Genomic DNA, 23916 nt, shown 5'->3' on the forward strand with positions numbered 1-23916 from the left:
TTTTTTCTTGGCAAATCCATTATTGGTATAAAGGAAATTCCTAAGATGTGAGTATTGATGTTTTCTCCCACGACTTTTATGAACATTTTATGTTTCTGGTAGTTTAAATGTAACTGGACTCCATATTCTCAAAGATATTGGCTATTAGATGCTTCGGATTTGTTTCAGTAGGTGTGGCCTTGTTGGAGGAAGCATGTTTTTGTGGATGCAGGCTAGAGTGCTCCTATGCTCCCTTGATTTCCTGTTGCCTGCAAGATGTAGGATTCTCAGCTACCCAAGAACCTCATCTGCCTGCACTCCTCTATGTTCCCTGTCATGGTGATAATGGACTCAACCTCAGAAACTGTAAGCAAGCCACCCAAGTTAAATATTTATTTAAAAGAGTTGCGATAATACCAGTAGCTCAAACATTGAGATCGACAATCAATAAATGGGACCTCCTGAAACTGAGAAGCTTCTGTAAGGCAAAGGACACAGTCAGCAAGACAAAACGCCAGCCCACAGAATGAGAAAAGATATTCACCAACCCCACATCTTAGAGAGGGCTGATCACCAAAATATAAAATGAACACAAGAAGCTAGTCACCAAAACACCAAACATTGCAATTAAAAAGTGGAGTGCAGAACTAGAGAATTCTCAACAGAGGAGTCTAAAATTGCTGAAAGACAATTGAGAAAGTGCTCAACATGCTTAGCCATCAGAGAAATGCAGCTCAAAACCACTCTGAGATACCATCTTACTCTTATCAGAATGGCTAAAATCAATAACACCAATGACAGTCTATGCTGGAGAGGATGTGAAGAAAGAGAAACACTCCTCCATTGCTGGCAGGAGTGCAAACTTGTACAGCCACTTTGCGAATCAGTATGGCGGTTTCTCAGGAAAATGGAAATCAGTCTACCTCAAGATCCAGCAATTCCAAAGATTGCATACTCATACAATAAGGACATCTGCTCAACCATGTTCATAGCAGCACTATTTGTAATAGCCAGAACCTGGAAGCAACCTAGATGCCCCTCAACTGAATAATGGATTGAGAAAATGTGGTATATTTACACAATGGAGTACTACTTAGCAGAAAAAAACAATGGAATCTTGAAATTCACAGGCAAATGGATGGAACTAGAAGAAACCATCCTGAGTGAGGTAACCCAGGCACAAAAAGATAAACATGGTATGTACTCACTCGTATATAATTTTTAGACATAGAGCAAAGGATTACCAGTCTACAATCCACACTGCCAGAGGAGGTAGGAAACAAGGAGGACCCCAAGAGAAGATTGCATAGTCCCTCAAAGAAGGTGAGGGGGACAAGAACCCCTGAAAAACATGGGAGCATGGGGGTAGGGTGGAGAGGGAGGAGGTGGGATGAGAAGTAGGGGAGGGGGAGGAGAACAAGAGGACTGAGACAGGGAGGAATAGAGGAGGGCAAGAAAGGAGATGCCTTGATAGAGGGAGACAGTACAGGTTTGGAGAGAGGTCTGGCACAGGGAAAATGTTAGGGGATCCACAGGGAAGACCCCAACTAAGAATCCAAGCAGTGGTGAAGATGCCATTGATGCCCTTCCCCTATAATGAGATTGATGTCTACCTTGGTTGCCATTCCTAGAGCCTTTATCCAGTAGCTGTTCAAAGCAGAAACAGGCACCCACAGCTAAGCACTGAACCATACTCCTGGAATCCAGTTGTGGAGCGGGAGGAGGGATGAGCAAAGGAGCCAAGACGGTGCTGCAGAAACCTGCAGAAACAGTTGACCTGACCTAGTGAGAGCATGGAGACCCTAGTCATAAAGCTGGGAAAACAGCATTGGACCGAATCAAGCCCTCTGAATGTGGGTGCCAGCTAGGAGGCCAAGACAGTCTATAGGACCTCTAACAGTGGAGCCAGTCTTTAACCCTAGAGCACAAATGGACTTTGGGAGCCCATTCCCTATGGAGGGTTACTATTGCAGCCCAGATACAGCAAGGAGGGCCTAGGCCCTCCTCCAAACAAAGAATTTAAATTAAATTAAATTAAAGAATTTAAATTAAAAAATTACATCTTGAAATTTGCAGGGAAAAAAAGCATTGCCATAGTCATGGTGTTTCTTTATAGCAATAAAACCCCTAAGTCAATGATACATTAAAGATTTTCTGATAGGAAGCATTGAATATAGGATTACCATATGAATTAATTTGACTTCATCTCTTCTGATACGTAGTCTTTGTCTTTCTCCAGTTTTATTGTTCTGTGTATAACTTCAAGCACTATACTGAATAAAAGTGTAGTGAGCCTCTTTTTTCATTCCTGATTTTAGAGGATATGTTTCAATTTTAATATCTATCATCGTTTCAGATATAGGTTGGAACCAAAAAAAAAAAAAAAAAAAGGCCAGGAGTTAGTGGTGCAGGCCTTTACTTCCAGCACTCAGGAGGCAGAGGCAGGAGGATCTCATGAGTTCAAGGCCAGTGTGGTCTACAGAGTGAGTGCCAGGATAGGCTCCAAAGCAACACAGAGAAACCCTGTCTTGAAAAACAAACAGACAAAAAACAAAAACAGATGTAGGTTGGTTGTATACAAGTTTTATATTGATGAGGTATGCAGTTTCTATTTCTAGTATCATTAAGATTTCATCATGAAGGATTGTTAAACTCAGAAATGATTTTTGGCATTTATGGATATAATATATGATTTTTTTCTTTATAAAGTATTTTACTTTTGAAATTGAAATATAATTATATAATATCCTCCCTTCTCTCCTCCCTCTAACACTTTCCACATGTCCCCTTGTTCTCTCTAAAAGTCAGGGCCTCTATTTCTTTAATTTTTGTTTTTCCTCCTTCCTAAGTCTATTGGTGTACTGTATTATATTAATTGATCTGTGCATGCTAAAACATGTTTGTACTCCTGAAATAGGACTGTTTTAATCTTCACATGTTATCATATATATATATATATTATATATAATATATATATATATATAGTTTTTTATGTGCCAAACACAGTTCTCCCTCCCATATAGCATGCTATATTAATGTGCTGAATTGGATTCCAAGGGTTTCATGGAAAATTTCAGTTTAATTGTTCAGTACAGATTGACACTACAATATTTATTTTTGTTACTTTCCACCCATATCTGATTGCAATCCTTATGATAATGACTCCATGAAATACTTTTGGACTTGTTCTTTTCCTTTTCTTTCTACTACTAAAATAATTTGAGAGTTCTAATTCAGCAGTAATTCTCTCTGGCCATTGGCTGTATCTGAAGGTCCTTGGTTTCTGGTTGTGTACCTGTGTAAATTGTCTATATTTTCTTGATTTAATAATATGTAATCTACTGTCTTGATTAACCCAATTTATTTCTTCATATTATTCTAGCCCTGGAGAATATGTTTTCATTTTTTTTCTTTTGACTCCTTGAATTGTGTTAGAGTCTGTTGTATCAACTGCTTTTTAATCCCCAAGTTTCTTCTCTTCCTTTTTGTTGCCTTGGTTTATAAATAGCATGGCCCTGTGCCAATATTTTATATGGCAGCCATTGGGAATGATACATAAGCAATTTCCTCAATCTATAGTTTACCATTACACAGATGACATCTTATGAAGCAATTCAAATATTCATAGTTTAGAAAGAATACTTGAAGAGGTAAAGAAAATTTTACCTTGCTAGGGATTATGAATTTCTACTGAAAAATACAAAGAAGAGATTCTATTAATTATTTGGGGTTTAAAACATGTTTACAAAATATTAGACCCAAAAGGTGCAAATTAGGAGAGATTGATTGCAGACTCTCAATGACTTTCAAAGATTTCTCAGATTTCCTTTATATGGCCCACTATCAGAGCAGAAAAAGACAAATTGAGTAATTTGTTCAAAATTTTAGATGTTGACAAGGACTTAAATACTCCAACAGAATTAACAGCTGAAGCTGAGAGAGAATTTGTTGTGGTGGAAAAGAAATCACAAGATGCATGTGTGGAGCATTTAATTTGGATCCAAAGCTTGATTGCATTCTGGTTATTTTAGCCTGTAAGCAATCTCCAACAGGAATTAATACAGAGGGAAGATAGTATCTGAGAATGGAGCCAGAGTAAAAAATTAGAAACTTATGTGGAAAATGTCTCTGAGTTGATTATAAAAGGAAAACTGGGACTTCATCAATTAGCAGGAATAGAAAAAGCAAAAATTTTAGTACTTTTATTAATAATGAAACTGACAAATTGTGGGCATAAAGTAAAATTAGGCAAAGAGCTTGCAGTAATTTCTTAGGAGAGATTAACAATAAATATCCCCAAAGCAAGAGGATTCAAAAAAAGGAACTAACGGGATCCTTCTTCACATTGTAGAGGGAACACCAATTTCTGGAGCTCCTAAATTCTATACTAATGTAAATAAACCAGGAAAGTCATCTTACAAATCAGAAAATTTAAGTAAAGTGTCTCAAACCCTTAAGTTTCTGTTCAAAGTTCATAATTATATACTGTTCCCATGTTATTAATGGATTTTACAGAACCTCTTAACATAATCACTGGTTTGAATTATGCAGTTGTTTTGCATATTGAAACTCTCTCAGCCTAGACACACATTTGCTAAAAGTTATGGCCATCATAGACATACCTGTGCAAATAAAGACAGACAATGTTTCAGCATATGTCTCTAGTAAAATGAAGCAGTTTTTTTAGCTTATTACAATATAAAGCATATAACAGGTACACCACAAATGCTACAGGACAGTCACTTATAAAAGAATTAAATCAAACTCTAAAGATATGCTAAATAAACAGAAAAAATGATAAGATCCCAAAATATATTGCCTAATATGTTATTAACTTTGAATTTTCTAAATGCTAATGAGAAAGGAATGACAGCTGTGGAGAAGTATTGACTAATAGAAAAAGAAACTACAGAATTATATCAGCCTGTATACTTTAATGATGTGGTGAACTCATAATAAAAACTGGGATATGTGTTATTTTGGGCAAGTGGCTTTTACTTTTGTTTTCACAGGAGAAGAAACTTATGGATACCATCAATATTGATAAAGGTTCATTTTGAGCAGGAGAGACTGTAGGGGACAGTAAGCCATGCCTGTTAGAGGCTGGCTACAGGTGTGCTTGACCACGACTATTAAGGCGTGAGGTCAGGATGACGCAGGATGGGCTCTTAAGGGGCTTCAGAGCACATGGGAAGCCTTCTATCTCTGGACCCGCTGCTCGGCTGCCCCTGGTGCGCTCTGGCTTGCATTGGCTTGTATTTATCTCAATAAAGATATCTTGACCTTACAGACTAAGGATTGTCTATTGTAGTCACGCAATAAGAGACCACTTGATTAGCAGAGGTGATAGTTCATCAAACAGTGTGGTCATTCAGTCTAAACTAACTTATAAGACTAGCAAGTGCTTATCATTTGATTATATACAGCCTGTCAAAAAGAAACTCCCCAATGTTATGATTAGGGAAGGGTTTTGTTTTTGTCTTTTCAGGAGATGAAGGCATTCAGGTAAGGATTCTAAAGACTACTGAACAAATGAGACATCAAAAAGCACAAATCTTCCAGAATATAATATCCCAAGAAAAAGAGTAAATTGACCTATTAGTATATCACACTTTCAAAAGAATAAAATTTCATAAATCTTCCAAAATATTTGCTTTGGCTATTCTCTACAGACATATAATGCAAATGGTCTTCTTGTAATCCTAGTCCAATTAAAAATTAAAGCTGGCTTTGGAGTTGTAATGTGGCTCTCTCCTTCTTTAAATCCAAGCATGCTTGTTAAAATAAAATAAAAAATCTCTGCCTCATGTCAAAACAGTCAGCTAATATGGGACAGAAGATAAACAAAGATTTAAGAAAAGTTCTATTGCCACTAATCTCATAATCCTTTGGTTTTATTTTGACTTTTAACAGCTTTTCTTAAGGCATAAATACAATCTCAAAAATTTTAAGATTAACATATATACTTATATATGTATACATATATTTGAAGGACTTAAAAATTAACAAAGAAATAAAATAAGAAGGCTTAAAAAAAAAACCTCCCACACTAAAAGCAGGGTGGCCTGACTTAAAAATCTAACCAAGGCCACAATGACTCGAGTCCCTGGAATTTCCTAGCCAGCCACAATAACTCCCTTACAAGGCTGAAAGATAGCCTAACTAAATACCAAGAACTTCCAAAGGGCCAACCTCCCATGGGGTTGTGAAGATAAGAGCAGACTATCCCACCAATTAATGTAACAACAATTGACAAAAGAGAGCCCCTGAGAAACCAAAAAGATACCTGCAATTACAGGTTCATTCCATGGGATGTTGACCCAACTGGTGAGGCAGGAGACCATCTGGCCCCAAAAGATAAGAGACCTTCAAAGGACTTGTGACTCCAGTTATGTAACCGAACCCCTTCCCTCCCCCAAACCTTGTGATTTCTACCTATAAAAGAGGCCTGACTTTGAGGAACAGGGCTTCCTTGGTCTGTCAGACTGGGAGGCCCATTTGCACAAATGTCCCACAATAAACTTACCTTTTGTTTTTACATCAACTGGACTGGACATTGAGTTTTGGGGGAAACTGTCCGATGTGTAGAGGCTCCTCAATCTGAGGGTCTTTCATTTGGAGGCCCCACTGGGATCAGGACACCCCCCAGACTCTATTTCACAGCCAGTTGGAGGTAAGACAGTCTATGTGTCTATGTGTCTTATGTGTCTATATGTTTAATGTTTGGTATTTGGTAAGGACCATAGAGGGAGATAGACGTATCCTGAGACTCATGGTTCTGCTCTGAACAGACATGTTCTGAGGTTCGTGGTTTGGCCTGGACGAAAGTCTGAGGGTCATTTGGAGGAGGGAAAAGAGATAAAGTCTCACTTCTCTGGGGAGGCGGCCGGCCCCGAACTTTGCTTCCCTCCTGCTTTGTAACTTGTTATTTGGATTCTGGTTTGACGCCACCTGTCTACCACGAAGTTTGTCCTGTCTGTTGTATCTATCCTGTTGTTCTTGTTGTATCTATCCTCTGCTCTCCCCATGGGTCAACAACTAACTACCCCCTTAAGTTTGACTTTAGGTCACTGGCAGGACGGTTTGAACCTAGCATGCAATGAATCAGTAGAGATCCGAAAGAAAAAATGGCGGACTCTCTGTCTCTCAGAATGGCCTGCTCTCAATGCAGGCTGACCGAGAGATGGTACCTTCAACCTCACTACTATCTTGCAGGTCAAAACTCGTGTTTTCCAGCCAGGACCGCAGGGCTACCCTGACCAGGTTCCCTATGTTGTCACCTGGGAGAGCCTGAGCTGAGATCCTCCTCTCTGGGTCAGGCCCTGCCTTCCACTCCCTCCTCTGGGCTCCTTCCCGACACCTCTGCCTTCGCCCGTTCCACTCATCCCTACTCTTTCTGCCCCCCCTTCGACTTCCTCCCTGTTCATCTTGACAGAGCCCCGATCTCCCAACCCTAGGCCCAAAGCCCCCACCATCTTGCCCAATACACAGGAGTATCTCCTCCTCCTGGATCCCCCTCCTCCTTACCCCAATGCCCAGCAGGCAGCACCCCAGCTGCCAGCACCTGACCAGAGGCCCCCATCGCCCAGCTCTACTATCAGAGCCCCCCAGGACCCATCGCTACCGTCCACGCAGAGACAGGACACCGGAGGGGCCTGACAGTTCTGGGATCTCCCAGGCCTTTCCCCTCTGGTCGATGGGGGAGGGGAGTTAACCAATACTGGCCCTTCTCCTCTGCGGACCTTTATAACTGGAAGACACATAACCCCCCCTTTTCGCAGGACCCCAGGCCTTAACAGGTCTTATTGAATCTATCCTAATCACCCATCAGCCCACATGGGATGACTGCTAGCAGCTCCTGCAGACCCTCCTCACAACTGAGGAGAGACAACGGGTACTCCTAGAGGCCCAGAAGAACATTCAGGGGCCAGATGGCAGACCCACCCAGCTCCCCAATGAAACAGATGAAGTCTTTCCCTTGATCAGACCAATAGATTGGGACATCAATATGGCAGCCGGTAGGGAGCATCACCGTCTTTATCGCCAGACTCTGTTGGTGGGTCTCAAAGGGGTAGGGAGGCGCCCCAAAAATTTGGCCAAGGTACGTGCGGTAGTTCAGAGCTTGGAAGAAACCCGCCCCCCCCCTCCCCCGCAGGGTTTCTAGAGCATTTGATGGAAGCCTACAGAATGTACACCCCTTTTGACCCCCAGGCTCAGGATAGGGAGGCCGATATAATCATGTCATTCATTGGACAATCGGCAAATCGGCACCTGACATACGTAGGAAACTACAGCACCTTGAGGGTCTACAGGGGTACACCCTTCGAGACTTAGTAAAGGAAGCAGAAAAGATTTTCAATAAGAGAGAGACTCCAGAAGAGAAAGAAGAAAGATTACGAAAGTTACAGGAGGATACAGAAAATGTGAGAGACAAAAAGCAGAACCAAGAGCTGACTAGGATTTTGACCACTGTAGTTCAGAGATCAGAACATAAGCTGGGTCAGACAGGGAACCTGGAGACAAAAGGAAAACATGAGTGGAGAGAGACCAGTGCGCTTATTGCAAGGAAAAGGGTCATTGGGTCAAAGATTGCCCGAAGAATCCAAGGCAGAAGCCCATCCCGGTTCTCTCTCTGGAGGAGGGAGATTAGGCAGTCAGGGCCAGGTGCCCTCCCCCCCGAGCCCAGGATAACTCTTAACGTTGGGCCACAACCAATGACTTTCCTAGTAGATACGGGGGCTCAGCATTCGGTCCTGACCCAAACCCAGGGATGACTGAGCACTAGAACTGCCTGAGTCCAGGGGGCTACTGGAGGAAAATTACACCGCTGGACAACCGAACAAAAGGTCCACCTGAGCACTGGATGTGTGTCCCACTCTTTCTTGCTCGTGCCAGAATGCCCCTACCCCTTGCTGGGGAGGGACCTCCTTTCTAAGGTAGGAGCCCAAATCCACTTCCATCAAGGTGGAGCCACAGTTAAGAGAGGGGCTGCCCCTCCAGGTACTAACCCTGTGACTGGAGGATGAATACAGGCTCCTAGAAGACCCGTCACCCCCTCTGCCAACCACGGAAACAAGTTGGTTAGAAAAGTGCCCCATGCCTGGGCAGAGACAGCAGGCATGGGGCTGGCCGAAAGGCACCCCCTCTGATAATCAACCTCAAGCCCTCAGCCACTCCCGTAGCCATTAAGCAGTACCCCACAATCCATGAAGCCAGGGAAGGAATCAGACCACATATTAATAGGCTATTACAGCAGGGCATCCTCAGACCCTGTCGCAGCCCCTGGAACACCCCCTCCTTCCTGTGAAGAAGCCCAGCACGGGAGATTACAGACCAGTTCAAGACCTCTGGGAAGTCAACTGAAGGACTGAGGATATCCATCTAACAGTTCCTAATCCCTACAATTTATTGAGCACGCTGTCCCCAAGCCACATTTGTTATACGGTGTTAGATCTTAAAGACGCATTCTTTTGTCTCAGACTGAGCCCTCAAAGCCAGCCCTTATTTGCATTTGAATGGAAAGATCCAGAGACTGGATTCTCTGGCCAGCTCACATGGACGCGGCTTCCCCAAGGGTTCAAAAATTCGCCGACTCTCTTCGATGAAGCCCTGCATCAGGACTTGGCGGACTTCTGGATCCACAACCCTAACGTGATTCTGCTCCAGTATGTAGATGATCTCTTTCTGGCAGCGGAATCTGAACAAGACTGCCTCCAAGGTACCCAGGCCCTACTACAGAAACTGGGGGATCTGGGGTATCGGGCCTCAGCAAAGAAGGCCCAACTTTACAAGAAACAGGTCACCTACTTGGGGTACAAGCTCCAGGATTGCCAGCGATGGCTGACTGAGGGACATAACCAGGCTGTAGCCTTGATTCCATCACCCAAGAGTTCCAGAGAGGTACGATAATTTTTGGTTAGCTCGGGGTTTTGTCACCTCTGGATCCCCGGCTTTGCAGAATTAGCAGCCCCATTGTACCCTCTGACTAAAGCCACCACTCCCTTTACTTGGGAGAAAGAACATCAAAAGGCTTTCGATGACATCAAAAGGGCCTTACTGTCAGCACCTGCCCTGAGCCTCTCCAACATAAACAAGCCTTTCACCCTCTATGTGGACGAGAAGGCAGGAGTGGCAAAAGGAGTCTTGACACAACAACTTGGCCCATGGAAAAGGCCCGTTGCGGAACCAGGGAAGATCTAACAGACCAACCACTGCCAGGATCGAGTACACCTTGTTCATGGATGGAAGCAGTTTCCTACAGTAGGGTATACGTAAAGCAGGAGTAAAGTGGTAGACGGACAAGCCACAATATGGGCCAGTGCTTTACCACTGGGAACCTCAGCCCAGAGAGCAGAGCTCATCATCCTAACTCAAGCACGTAAGATGGCTAAGGGCCACCCAGTCAACCTCTACACGGACAGCCGTTACACTTTCATCACGGCCCATGTGCACGGAGAAAGTTACCGGAGGCGGGGCCTTTTAACTTCAGCAGGAAAAGACATTAAAAATAAGACTGAGATCCGAGACCTCTTACGGGCCCTTTTCCTACCACAAAAGTTGAGCATCATACACTGCCCCGGACACCAAAAAGGAGATGACCCGGTGGCTAAGGGAAATCGGATGGCCGATGAAGAAGCAAGAAAGGCAGCCTTGGGGCCACAGATCCTCTCCTTAAAAACACCTGGTCTGGCCCCGCAGCAAGGATTCGAGTACACAGATCACGACTTAGAGACAGTCCAGACCTTGGGGGCTGATTAGCACCAGGAGGCAGTGGTATGGCACTACCAAGGAAAAATCCTGATGCCCCAAAAGGCAGCTGCGGAATTTCTGTCCCAGCTACACCAATGGACCCACCTTGGACACAAGAAACTTAAAGCCCTCCTATGAGAGGAGCAGACATATTACATTCACAAGCTCAGTTCCCTCCTCCAGAAAATTACCAACGCCTGTGTTCCCTGTGCCAAGGTAAATGCTGGAAGACTCAAACTGCCTAAAGGAACCAGAGTTAGAGGAGAGCGGCCAGGGACTAACTGGGAAGTTGATTTCACTGAAATCAAGCCCGGTAGCTTTGGAAACAGGTACCTTCTAGTTTTCGTAGACACCTTTTCAGGATGGACTGAGGCCTTTCCTACTAAACGCGAGACCGCCCAGGTGGTAGTCAAGAAAATCCTCAAAGAAATCTTTCCACTGTTCGGACTACCTAAGGTAATAGGGTCCCATAACGGACCTGCCTTTGTCTCCCAGGTAAGTCAGCTGGTGGCCAAAACATTGGGGATTAATTGGAAACTACATTGTATATACAGACCCCAGAGTCCAGGCCAGGTAGAAAGGGCAAACCGAGCAATTAAAGAGACCCTGACCAAATTAGCCTTAGAGACTGGCGCTAAAGACTGGGTGCAGCTCCTACCCATGGCCCTATTTTGGGTTCGAAATACCCCCTCGTTGCATGGGCTCACACCTTTTGAGATATTGTTCAGAGGACCCCCACCCATTATGGATGTGCTCCCCGCTGATCCTAACCATTCTATTGACTCCCCGTCCCTCCAGGCCCGGCTACACACACTCCAGATTATTCAAAACCAGATCTGGAAACCTTTGGCTGCAGTGTACCAGGCCGGAAACGCTGCCATACCTCACCCATTCCAGATTGGGGACTCCGTATACATCAGACGCCACCAGTCTAAGACCCTGGACCCTCACTGGAAGGGCTCCTACACGGTGCTTCTAACCACCCCTACAGCACTCAAGGTGGACGGGATCGCAGCATGGGTCCATGCCTCGCATGCCAAGAACTGGGCAGAACCAGCGAGAACTGGGCAGAGGACGAGACCTCGGAATGGAAGCTACATCGCACTCAAAACCCGCTCAAGATAAGACTTTTAGGAAATGCGTGATTGTTTCGTTATGCTTGATGCTTTTCCATTTCCCCGCCCTGGTAAAAGGAACCCCACATGCCCCCAGCATCTAACCTGGCAGGTGATTTCTCAGACGAAGGAAGTTGTCTGGTTAGTCACTAGTCTCTGGCCACCTGGTACCTGGTGGCCTGCACTCACCCCCGATTTTTGCCACCTAGCTGCGGGTCTAGAAACCTGGGATATCCCGACTATAGGGGCAAATGAAATGACAGTCGGCATGGGCAGAGGGAACTGCCGATTTGGTTGCAGCAATAGGATAACACAGTTCGAGCTGGCCCGATTTGATTTCTATGTCTGTCCCTGGGAGGGAAAGCCCCAGGGCTCTGGGTGCAGGGGCTATAATGAGTATTTCTGTGCTAAATGGGGTTGTGAAACTACCGGGGATGCCTATTGGAAACCCAGCTCCTCCTGGGATCTGATAACTGTTAAGCCGAACTATTCGCACCCCCCCCCCCATGTAGTCCTTGCAGTTTGGGGACTGGGAGGGAACTTGCAAAGGAGCTCTTTGTCTCCTGCTAAGAATCACCTTCACTGACCGAGGGAAGGCAACCTATGCTGCCTGGCTAACCAGAAAAACTTGGGGTTTAAGATGGCACATGAAAGGAACAGACAGAGGAGTCGTATTCAAGGTCCAGTTGGTGATACAGAGCCCTACCCCACGGACGATAGGGCCTAACCCAATCCTTAGAAACCAGGGAACCCCAAAGCTCCCCAGACCCAGAGCTCGTTCACCGGTCACTACCCCGTTTCCAACCATCACCAGCCCCTCCCTCGCCACTGCTTCCCAGAAAGAAAATATTCCATCTACTGGGCAGCGGATTTTTAATCTGGTCAGAGGAGCCTTCTCTGCCCTTAACCAAACCAGGCCAGATATGACTAACCCTTGCTGGCTATGGCTTGCTTCTGCACCCCCCCTATTACGAGGGCATAGCCACCCTATTTAATAATACCACCGATTCATCTCAATATGATTGGGGAGCACGCCATAAACTAACCCTTACTCAAGTCTCAGGAATGGGCACCTGCCTAGGCTCTGTTCCCCAGTCTCACCAGGACCTTTGTAACCACACCCTCCCGAAACCTACGAGACCCACCTACCTGATACCTAGTCCAGGCCTATGGTGGGCCTGCAATACGGGCTTACCCCTTGTATTCATACAGGAGCCCTCAACCAAATCAAAGATTTCCGTGTGCTGGTCCAACTGATGCCCCATGTATTGTACCATCCAGCGGGCTATCTGGAGGACATGTATGGTTCTCATCAGACCCGATATTGAAGAGAACCAGTGTCCATAACCCTAGCTGTCCTGTTAGGGATCGGGGTCACCGCCAGGGTTGGCACAGGGACTGTGGCCCTGGCTCAGGATCACAACAGTATAGCGAAGCTCAAAAATGCCATGACGACAGATTTAAAGGAATTAGAAAAGTCAATTACCAGGCTGGAGGAATCGCTGGCCTCCCTGGCAGAGGTGGCCCTCCAAAACCGAAGAGGTCTAGACCTATTATTTATAAAAGAAGGGGGACTCTGTGCTGCCCTCAGAGAGGAATGCTGCTTCTATGTAAACCACTCAGGAGTAATCAGGGACTCTATGGGAAAACTCAGAGAAAGATTAGCTGACAGAGAGAGGCTGAGGATCTCCAAGGATGGTTCGAAAGATGGTTCAATAGGACTCCATGGTTGACTACCCTAATTTCCACCCTGGTAGGACCCCTGTGCATACTCCTCTTACTTCAGACCTTCGGCCCTTGTCTCCTCACTAGGCTCCTACAGTTTATACATGAAAGGTTATCCGCCACTCAAGCCCTCATCCTAACTCAGCAGTATCACGCTGTACAAAGTGCTGAGGTTCCCTCAGGTTTCTTCTAACCCAAATCTGTAGTTTTGTTTTTTTTTTTTTTTTTTTTTTTTTTTTGGCTCTGACTCAAGGGCACATCTGAATATAGCTGCTGACTACAGCCTGCTCCTAAGGACTTCGAGGCCCAGACATGCTATGAATATAAACGAGTCCTGCTGATGTGGACACCCTTGTCTCTTCAACAGCCTGCCAACCAGTTGCTTCCCCATTGTCAAAATCCCCTTTTTCTTTTGCTTTTGACTACCATTTCAGGTTTTTTTTCTCTCTCCCTCTCAGGTCCCAAACGACACCCCAGACTCAGCAGGAAGTAGCATGAGAAAAGATTTACCGCCTGCTTTCCCTGGTTGAAATGCTAAGTAAAAAACAAAAAACAAAAAACAAAAAACAAAAAAAACAAAACAAAAAACCCCCCAAAAAACTTCCTTAGATAGGGGACAAGATAAATTGCCCACTAGTAAAGTAACTCAAAAATGGGTTACCCAAAAAAAAGGGGGGGGAATTAAATAAAATAAGAAGGCTTAAAAAAAAAAAAAAAAAAAAAAAACCTCCCACACTAAAAGCAGGGTGGCCTGACTTAAAAATCTAACCAAGGCCACAATGACTCGAGTCCCTGGATTTTCCTAGCCAGCCACAATAACTCCCTTACAAGGCTGAAAGATAGCCTAACTAAATACCAAGAACTTCCAAAGGGCCAACCTCCCATGGGGTTGTGAAGATAAGAGCAGACTATCCCACCAATTAATGTAACAACAATTGACAAAAGAGAGCCCCTGAGAAACCAAAAAGATACCTGCAATTACAGGTTCATTCCATGGGATGTTGACCCAACTGGTGAGGCAGGAGACCATCTGGCCCCAAAAGATAAGAGACCTTCAAAGGACTTGTGACTCCAGTTATGTACCTGAACCCCCTCCCCCCCCCAAACCTTGTGATTTCTTCCTATAAAAGAGTCCTGCCTTTGAGGAATGTGCTTCCTTGGTCTGTCAGACTGGGAGGCCCATTTGCACAAATGTCCCACAATAAACTTACCTCTTGTTTTTACATCAACTAGACTGGACATTGAGTTTTGGGGGAAACTGTCCGATGTGTAGAGGCTTCTCAATCTGAGGGTCTTTCAATATTAAAATTTTATCTTGATATTAATGATCATATAGAGCACTAATTCTAGAAGAAGGCTTTATCTACATTTCTGTACATGATTTCAGGTCTGAGTCTATCAGATAAGTAGGAATTAGTGTTTGTACTCTGTATGTACATAACAAAATATGGTCCTTTAACCACTTTCAGAGCTGGTGCATATGACATTTAAAATGTTTAAGTTTTCTGCAATGAACTATGACCATACCTAACAATGATCTTTACAATCTCTAAAAGAATGATGGAACAATGATGATTCTGTCAGAACTATGACAATGTCACAAAGCTCACAAACACCACGTCCAGATAGGCTTTTGACTACAAACTGTTCAGAACAGTTTTGAGTTGGCTAGCTGAGATGGTCCAGCCTCATAGACTACTCTATCCAGGACTTGAGATAAGTTCTGTACTTTCCCACTATGCAGAGACTGGGCAAAAAATGATATAGCTACATCTCCCAGAACTTGACAATTAACCCACATTTTTCTTTCCAGGATCTCCTAAAGATACCATGGCCCCAGACAGCATGAAATTAATTTAGGAACAGGATGCCCATATTCCCAAGAGGTTGGGGGGTGATATTTGGTTATTGAATGGGGTATGAATGTTTGTCACATTTAGGGTTTGTGGTTACAAATTTTTATTGGTAATTGTCAGGAAAAGCTGAATTTGTTTCATGGTTCTTATTTTGAAAGCTTAAATGGGGTATAGATGTAATAGGACATAAGAGTGGATTATTGAATCTATTATGAAAAGAAAAAAGGAAGGATATAGAAATAGGATAAAAGCTAGATTATTGAATCTACTTTTAAACAGAAAAAGCAACTACTAGTTTTTATATATCTTACATTAATATAGATTTTTGTATATTGATACAAATTTAAGATAATTTTATTAGAATATACTCTACATACATTTCTAATCATGTTCAGTGTATTATACCTATATAGCTCATTTAACTATGTAATGAAAATTTGTCATCCTTGAACGTTATTATTAGCAACTCTTTAGGATAGTAAAGCAATACAGATTTGTAAATAGTCACCTATTATTCTCAACTTATAAACATATTAGGTATGTTTTCAAGGTCAAAGAGAGATTTAGTTTAGAGAGACAGGTCATCTTCAAATACTTCAGAGATATACAGAATATGGCATTTAAGATGTTTGAATAACATAGTTTTTTTTTTTGTTTTTGTTTTTTTTTTAATGACAATAAGACATGTCTGCTCCTGTCAGCACCAATATACTTTGGAGAAAGTGATGGGCATTGAAAAAACCCCACATGGAGTTTACTTTCTTGTGGCAAAAGTAAACCACTTGGCAAAAACGTGACTTTGCCTTGACTGCTGACAGCATGCTGATCAAATTGTACAAGCAAGACCACAAAAGAGTGACTGCCAGACCTTGCGAAGACAAGGCAGGAAGTCCTTCAAAAGTCCTGCTTTATAGAAAATTCTGTTGAATATTCTAGGCCTGTAGGGAGAAGATGGATGCCCCAACGTTACAGCAGAACCTTGAGTGACTGTCTAGGCAGTCAGTTGTTTCTGTCATTTTACACATTCTTTGGAAATTGCTTGCTGGCACTTTGTGGGGGACCAAATAATTCTGTTATGAAATATTTTGGGGCCCAGCCTCCAGCTTCAGTAAACTGGAGCACCGGAAAGCTCCGGCTCACTATTGTATTGTTAATTGCCAGTAGGGCTACTATTGTTTACCATGGCCTCAGTGTAATATGCCTCCTAATTTGTATCTCTATGGCTCAAGCTTTGAGTAGGCCCATGCCTGGGCTAAGGACTCTGCCTAAGTGACCAAGAGCTGTTCAGGTAATGCTTGAGTCATAGAATCACTTGATGTTAGCTATATACATCATAATAGATGCTGCCTGATGCTGCCCCCGCCCTTGGAGGACTATTTAAATGGACTTCTCAATAAACCATGGCTTCTCGGCATCAGCTGGGAGCCCTCCTGAGATGATATGGTGTTTCCTGTTTCATTATTAGCATCGTTGGGTAATTAAACTTCCCTAGACCACACACCTCCACTCAGAATCGGACCTGGGACTGTACGGCTGGCTCCATTCACAGTCCTGAAGACAGCGGTCTGGAACAGCACTTCCTGCTTAGTGAGTTAATATTATTTCCTTTTTGTGTCGCTGGGATAGTTGAAGACTAGTTAGTTATAATTATAGTTTTTCTTGTTTGCTAGACTCAGAAAAGAAACTAAAGAGTTGTAAAGTGCTTATATTGAAAGATATCAAATGATAGTTTTTAATGGTAATGCAAGTTAGGATAGAAAACTAGTAACAAGACTTGACACTAAGATAGGATTGATATGGAACATTTTCTCTAAATTTATCAAATGCAAATAGACTAGACATTACTAATATATTTATTGTATGTATATATTGTATATAGTTACTATACTTATGCATTTTTCTCATGTTAGTTATTTCTGTCTTTCTTATTTTGGATGGGAAATGTAACATATTTTGTTTGTGATGTAACAGATAAAGCTTGCCTGAAGATCAGAATGTGGAGATAAGCTACTAGTTAGCCATAGAGGCCAGACAGTGGTGGCACACATCTTTAAACCCAACACTTGGGAAGCAGAGGCAGACTGATTTTTTTGAGTCCAAAAGCACTAGATTAATCCAGTCTTGAAACAAAAACAGAGTCAGGTGGTGATGGCTCACAACTTTAATCACAATACTTGGGAGTCACAGGCCTTCAGTCCCCACAGCAGGAGGTAGAGACAGGAAGGGATATGGATCGGCAGAGTGAGGAATATAAGGCAGGAAGAGACAGGAGGCCATGCATTCAGTTTGAGTTTCATAGAGACAGCATTCAGTCTGAGGATTAATGGAGACAGGTTCTTGCCTCATTTCAGCATTTACCCTTATATATAGCTCCAGATTTTTCTTATTAAGACCAATTAGAATGTGTGCTACTCTCCTCGTTTACTTCTTTACAGCTGCAGTCCTGAAGTGACTGATGGCAAATAAGTAACATTTCCTTGAAATTCAGTAGCCTATTTGGCTAGTATGCACTTAGGTAAACATATCATTCCCATGACAAATTCACTTTCATGTTTATTTAAAGCAGTTGTTTGTCTTTAGACAAAAGAAAAGTTTGAATATTTTCTCACACATGTCACTCATGTCTGGGCCCTCATGGTGAGCTGCTTTATTTCTTGTGTTTCAGAAGCTTTCCAAGGAAGTAGAAAGAGGCTCCTTCTTGTAATGGTACTTAGCAGAGGATGCAAAGTTAAAAGGCACTGAATAAACCTAAGAATGCTGAAAGACATTCTAGCTATATAATTACTCCTTGAATCAGTACTTACATTGTGTTTTGTGAGGTTTGAAATATTTGCTGCTAATGCTTGGAGCCAATCCATGCAGTCTTCAGCAGAGAGGCACTGAATAATTCCACTGCAGACTCCATCCACAGCAACAACTTGGAAAGCATTCTGCCTATAGGTACATTAAACAGAACAGACCAAACATCGTGTTAAAGATCTGTCCAGTACCTGCAGAGGAGCTCTTCATACAATATGACAAACAGCTTACATATACAAATTTGATTACCTCCTTTACAGATATATCAGCTTTAAAATGAAGCAACAAGAGGTTCAAGATATTATGTAATTCCAAATAATTAGAAAACAGTTTTTAAATTTAGGAAAATTTGGACAACCTTTGAAATACAAAACAAAGCATGTTGTATCGAACAGCCTAAACTCAGGGTCATTCTTTTCCCTTTGTTCAAACATACCCAGTCTATGATCCCATCTCTGATCTTTTTCCATGTTTTATTGCATTGTATGACTTACAGTGTAATGATGGCAAACACAACAAATATTAAATGTTACATGGTAAAACTCATGTTAATTTCTTTAATGTTCTTTGGATGTAGCCTTAATGGTCATGAATACATGAAACTGCAGCATGAATGGGAGCCGCCAAAGACCCTGGCCCTGAGAATTAGACTGTTGTGTAATGTGAGACACTTTAGAAAATGTACAAGTCATATTTAAATCCACCAGTGATGGAGTGATAGAAAAGTTTCAAAAGTGAACTTTCAAAATAGGGCACAAATGTCATATATCCACATTGTCTCGAAACACATGTTTCCTGATTCTATCAGTTTCATAACTGGAGACTTGAGGATATTAAATATTAAGCATTTCCTGAAACAAAGGAAAATTTGGGGAACACACACCTGGCTCAGCATCATGTATAGGCCTCTGTCCATTTATTTTCTCTCTAAACCAGATCCAATCTCTAAATGGAATACCTGATACTTGCTTTGCTATCCAAAACACCCTGCACTCAAAATTTTAAGTTTTAGAGAAACTAGTTGCCATATATGACACTTTATAATGACTACAGAAAAGTGCTCAAACATGCATCACTAATTTTCTGTTAAAATAGATTTGTTAATAATAAAGAGATTTTAAACTTCTTGCGATAAAAATATGCTCCATGAAAAAGTATACTCAAAATTCACCAGTACTCGGAGTTTAATTCATATATTTTTTTGGGGGGAGCCTATCCTTTAATGGCTAATCCATCTTTCTAGCTCTGACCTGTAATTATAATACCCATCAGTGATTAAAGCATTTACAATATCCAGACATAAGGCTAGAGAGATGGCTCAGCATTTAAAACACAGACTCCTCTTTCAGACAACCTGGACTGTATTCACAGCATGCTGATGAAGACTCACAACCATCTGTATCCAGACCCTGGGAGACAGACATCCTCTTCTGACTTCCAAGATCATCAAGTATGCTGTGCAGACACACATGCAGACTAAACACTCATACATGTAAATATTTTTTAAGTGTTCAGACAGAAGCACAACCATCTATGGACAATGTACTAAAAATGTCATCACCTAGGTACAGACACCACAGAGGAGAATCATGCTCATGTCTCCTGATTTCTTCACCCTAAGGTCTTTCCACCACACTCTGAGGGTCTGTCATCTGTGTCTTCTCATCCTTACTGTACCTCTAGATGAAACCCAGCATTGCTCATTGTTGTATGTAAATTTTTCACTCTGTGATTGTCATAAACATTTCTACATAAGCTAATAGCACAACATCTGTATATTTTTAGCTGATAAATTCTGAAATTTATGTATTCTTATATCTTACACAGTCCCTGATAGCATAAATCTGAGAGACTAGTCTTTTATACTCTAGTCCTGAATATTAGTGTAAAAGAGTTCTTATAATCTGTGTATTTCATGTAAAAATTTATATTTCTAATTATTGAAGTTAATTATTATTTTGATTCATAATTGATTCTATGTCATATGTCTGCTTACTTTGTCAGGATTGAATAAGATAAATGAGATAAAGAATGATTCTGTGCATTAGAAACAAGCATTTCAGAGGATAAATTATGCAAAATTATTATGACTTGACTACAATCTCTATGAGCAGAAACCTGGTATAGAATAAGCAGAGACAATTGAGAAAGGCTCTGTGGGTCTTTCTGGCAAGGAAAAACTGACATAGATTCATTGTAAGGATATTTCTAAGTATCATGGGTAGATTATCAGTGTTTGTAGGCCTACTATTAGGGAAATTAATGTGACTAGGAAGAACTTCTAAGGCACACAGTTGAACTAGGACAATTGAATGGATGATGTTCAACAAATCCATTATTAAAAATGGGTAGTAAGTGAGAACAGAACTAAAATAATTCCATGCTTTTCATTCTAAATAACAGAACAGCTATGGTGGGGAAGGCAAGGGAAAACATAAATCTCAACAGAAGTAAGAAATCCAAAAACAAGCATGAGGAGATCAAAAAGCATGGTGTATTGTGAGAAATACTGGTTGCTGGGTATGTTACAATAAGGCCTCATCTGTAAGATCTTGCAAATAATTCCACACATGTTTACTTTATCTCTAGGTCAGGAATAGCCATGATAACACTTCAGTATTTGACTAACATATTATATCTTCACTTACAATCTTTGTGATAACTATGATGTGTAAATAGATGATGGTGATAGATAGATGATAGAAAGATAGGTATAGAGAGGGGGAATGAAGATGTGACAAGGGCATTACTTTAGTATTCAAGACAAACAGTTGTGAGGTGATGGCTAACATTATGTTGAAGGCTAACTTTATACTTAAAAATTTTAAATTAATGTGCGGAAGAGAACTATAATGAAAAAATGGACTTCCAAATGTTAATGGCTATTAAGGGTTGATTTTTGTAATTGCCTAGTCTTGTACAATTTCTATAAAACTATTGTTTATTCAAGGTCATAAGATTAACTGCTATATTTTGCTTCTGTAAACCTAAATTTCTTTTCCATAGAAGGACTTTCTGCTTGCAGAAGAATAGAAAGTAACTTTGTATTTTTGCCTTTATAAACCCCTGACTGGGGTAGCTAGATACTACAGCCAGGAATCCTAAGTCCCAGATGTAGAACTGTAACTGGTAAGCAATTAAGTGTTTCTATTTTGTTAAACGTTATTCATTGTCAGACTGATGATTCTCTGAATGACTTAAGACACATAATGAGAGAAGCTTTTGCATGCAGAAGAGATCTTTGACTGAAACATAATAAGAATTTACTAGATTGGAAAATTAGTTAATTTGGAGGAATACAAAGGAAAGAAAAAAACAAAAAAGATAACTCTAGTTCTTGAGGAACTGAAGCTCTCAAATCCCAGGTAGCAGGTCCATTTGCTTCTCATCCTGATTAAACATTGGGGCTCTTATTTTTTCAGTTTTTCTATTAAAAGAAAAAGAGTGTCTTGACCCTCATAAGAATATATATCAACCACTTACGTTCAACACTTGAAATTCACCAACCCTATATGCAGACATCCCATGTCCTCCTCCTGAATCTAGACTTCAGTTTATTTCTGGCATCTTTATCCACACATTTTTCATACTATACAGGATTTAGCCTGGGTCTCACAACATATGCAACAGCTGAGACTAGTCTTCCCTTCTTTAACTCTATTCTTGGTCCCCTATTCTGTTGTGAAATCTTGTTTGTACAAATAAAGCTTGCCTGGATAAGATGGTAGAGCTAGACACTAGCTAAACATAGAGGTCTACAGGTCTGTACAGACAGACAGAAAGTGAGATGTCTGGCCAGAGAGAGGAAGTGAAAAGGCAGGAGAAGACATGAGCTCAATCTCTCTTTGGCTGTGAGGTTGAGTAGATAAGGTAGTTGTATTTTTACTCCTTGATCTCTCTAAGAGTGTCTCCAGCTGCCACCCAAACTCCAGAAGCACCTGGCTCCAAATGCCATAGGACTTAACCTGCCCTAAACTTTTGTGCTATGCCTTCAGACAAATCCCACCAAACATGTTTCTTGCAAATAACCCTGTGTGTGTTGAGATCTCTCTCTCTCTCTCTCTCTCTCTCTCTCTCTCTCTCTCTCTCTCTCTCTCTCTCTCTCCATTATCCCATGGTTTTCAGGCTTTCCCTAGACTCCCTCTCCTTGGGTTGCCAACCTAAGCTCACTGTTACATGCTAGCAGTTGCAACTATCCTCAGACAGGCTGTACACTGCCTGTGTTCTCTGTTCAGAAGTGCTGTGCCTCACAGTTCACTTACATTGTTGGCAGATTTTGTAAGACAATGGGAAATTCTTAAAGGGAGAAATTAGTTAAAAGAGAGAGGTTTTTCCCTCACTAAAATTGGAAATACAATTACAATGGAGGGATATAGGTCTCTGTTTGATAATACAGTGGGTAGTTGGAAAATGGAGCAATATAATGAGAGGATAACTAATTTAGATGGGAATTATGTTATTTCAATTATGAACAATATCAGTTTTATCATTTTGGTGGTTTTTTTGTTATGAGACATTTATTGGCACCAAGAAACTTTCATGCTAGGACAACCGTAGTTCTTTAGAACAAGTCAAGCATTTCATTCAGCCCCTAGTTTTGTGAAACCTGTTTACAAAAGAGAAAGTAAGCAATCATTTCTCTCAGAACCCAGGACAGGCACTTAATCTTCCCCACCCACCAAAGCTAGCAAGTTCCGTTCCTATTTTACAAAGAAGCATTTCATAAATAATGTCCGAGTTCACATAAAGGTTGGTTTATTTTCAATGAGCCTTTATTAAAAATAAGTAGCTCTACAAGTTATGCATAGCAAACAAAGAGCTTCTTATCAGTTCCTGAACAGGGAACACACCACGGATTGAACACTACTCAGGTAAAAAGTTCACCTACTTCTCACTGTCCACTGAGGGAGCTGTGGGCTTTGAGGTGTGGAGAGAATACAGGACAAATGGATGATGCCTGCAAGAAGTGAGGCTACCGTAGCAGGCAACACATGGTTAGGGAGGAAACAGGAATAAATTTAAAACACCTTCCTAGCATTTGTGTGCGTGCGTGCACACGCATGAACATGCATTTGAAATAACATCTCATGCTATAGCCCAGGTAATGTTGGAACTGTAGCTTACAGTAGCCTTGCACTCATGTCAATACTTTTGCTCAGCCTCCCAAGTGCTGGGACTATAGGTGTGAGCCATTTTACCCTGAACACACACATTCTCTCTCTCTCTCTCTCTCTCTCTCTCTCTCTCTCTCTCTCTCTCCCTTTCTCTCTCTCTCTCCTTCCTTCCTTTCTCCCTCTCTCTAACTAGTAATTTTATAGTTTTATTTAATTTTTTAAAATCAGTAACAAGCTTGCTTTACATGTCAATTCCAGCTCCCTCTCCCTCCCCTCCTCTCCCACCCCCCACCAACTACCCCAAGCACCCACCCCATTCCCCCTCTGCTCCCCAGGGAGGGTGAGGCCCTCCTTGGGGGAATCTCCAAAGTCTGTCATATCATTCCCAGGCAGGGCCTAGCCCTTCCCCAATGTGTCCAGACTGAGAGAGCATCTCTCCATGTGGAATGGGCTCCCAAAGTCCTTTCGTGTGCCAAAGATAAATAACCAGACTATGACCTGAGGCCTCATAGATTGCCAAGGACTCCTCACTGACACCCACATTTATGGGGTCTGGATCAATACCATGCTGGCTTCTCA

At 42.0% G+C, this 23916-nt stretch overlaps 1 protein-coding gene across 1 annotated transcript in view; it reads right to left on the reverse strand.

Annotated features, from left to right (window-relative positions):
• The window catches only part of Sntg1 (syntrophin gamma 1), a 302539-nt gene that overhangs the window by 164331 nt on the left and 114292 nt on the right, over nt 1-23916 (reverse strand). The window contains exon 10 of the mRNA XM_035438749.1: nt 18229-18358. Within this exon, the coding sequence (XP_035294640.1) occupies nt 18229-18358 (130 nt within the window). The remainder of the gene's footprint in view (nt 1-18228; nt 18359-23916) is intronic.

Source organism: Cricetulus griseus, chromosome 2, assembly GCF_003668045.3.
Source record: "Cricetulus griseus strain 17A/GY chromosome 2, alternate assembly CriGri-PICRH-1.0, whole genome shotgun sequence".
Classification (NCBI taxonomy): domain Eukaryota; kingdom Metazoa; phylum Chordata; class Mammalia; order Rodentia; family Cricetidae; genus Cricetulus; species Cricetulus griseus.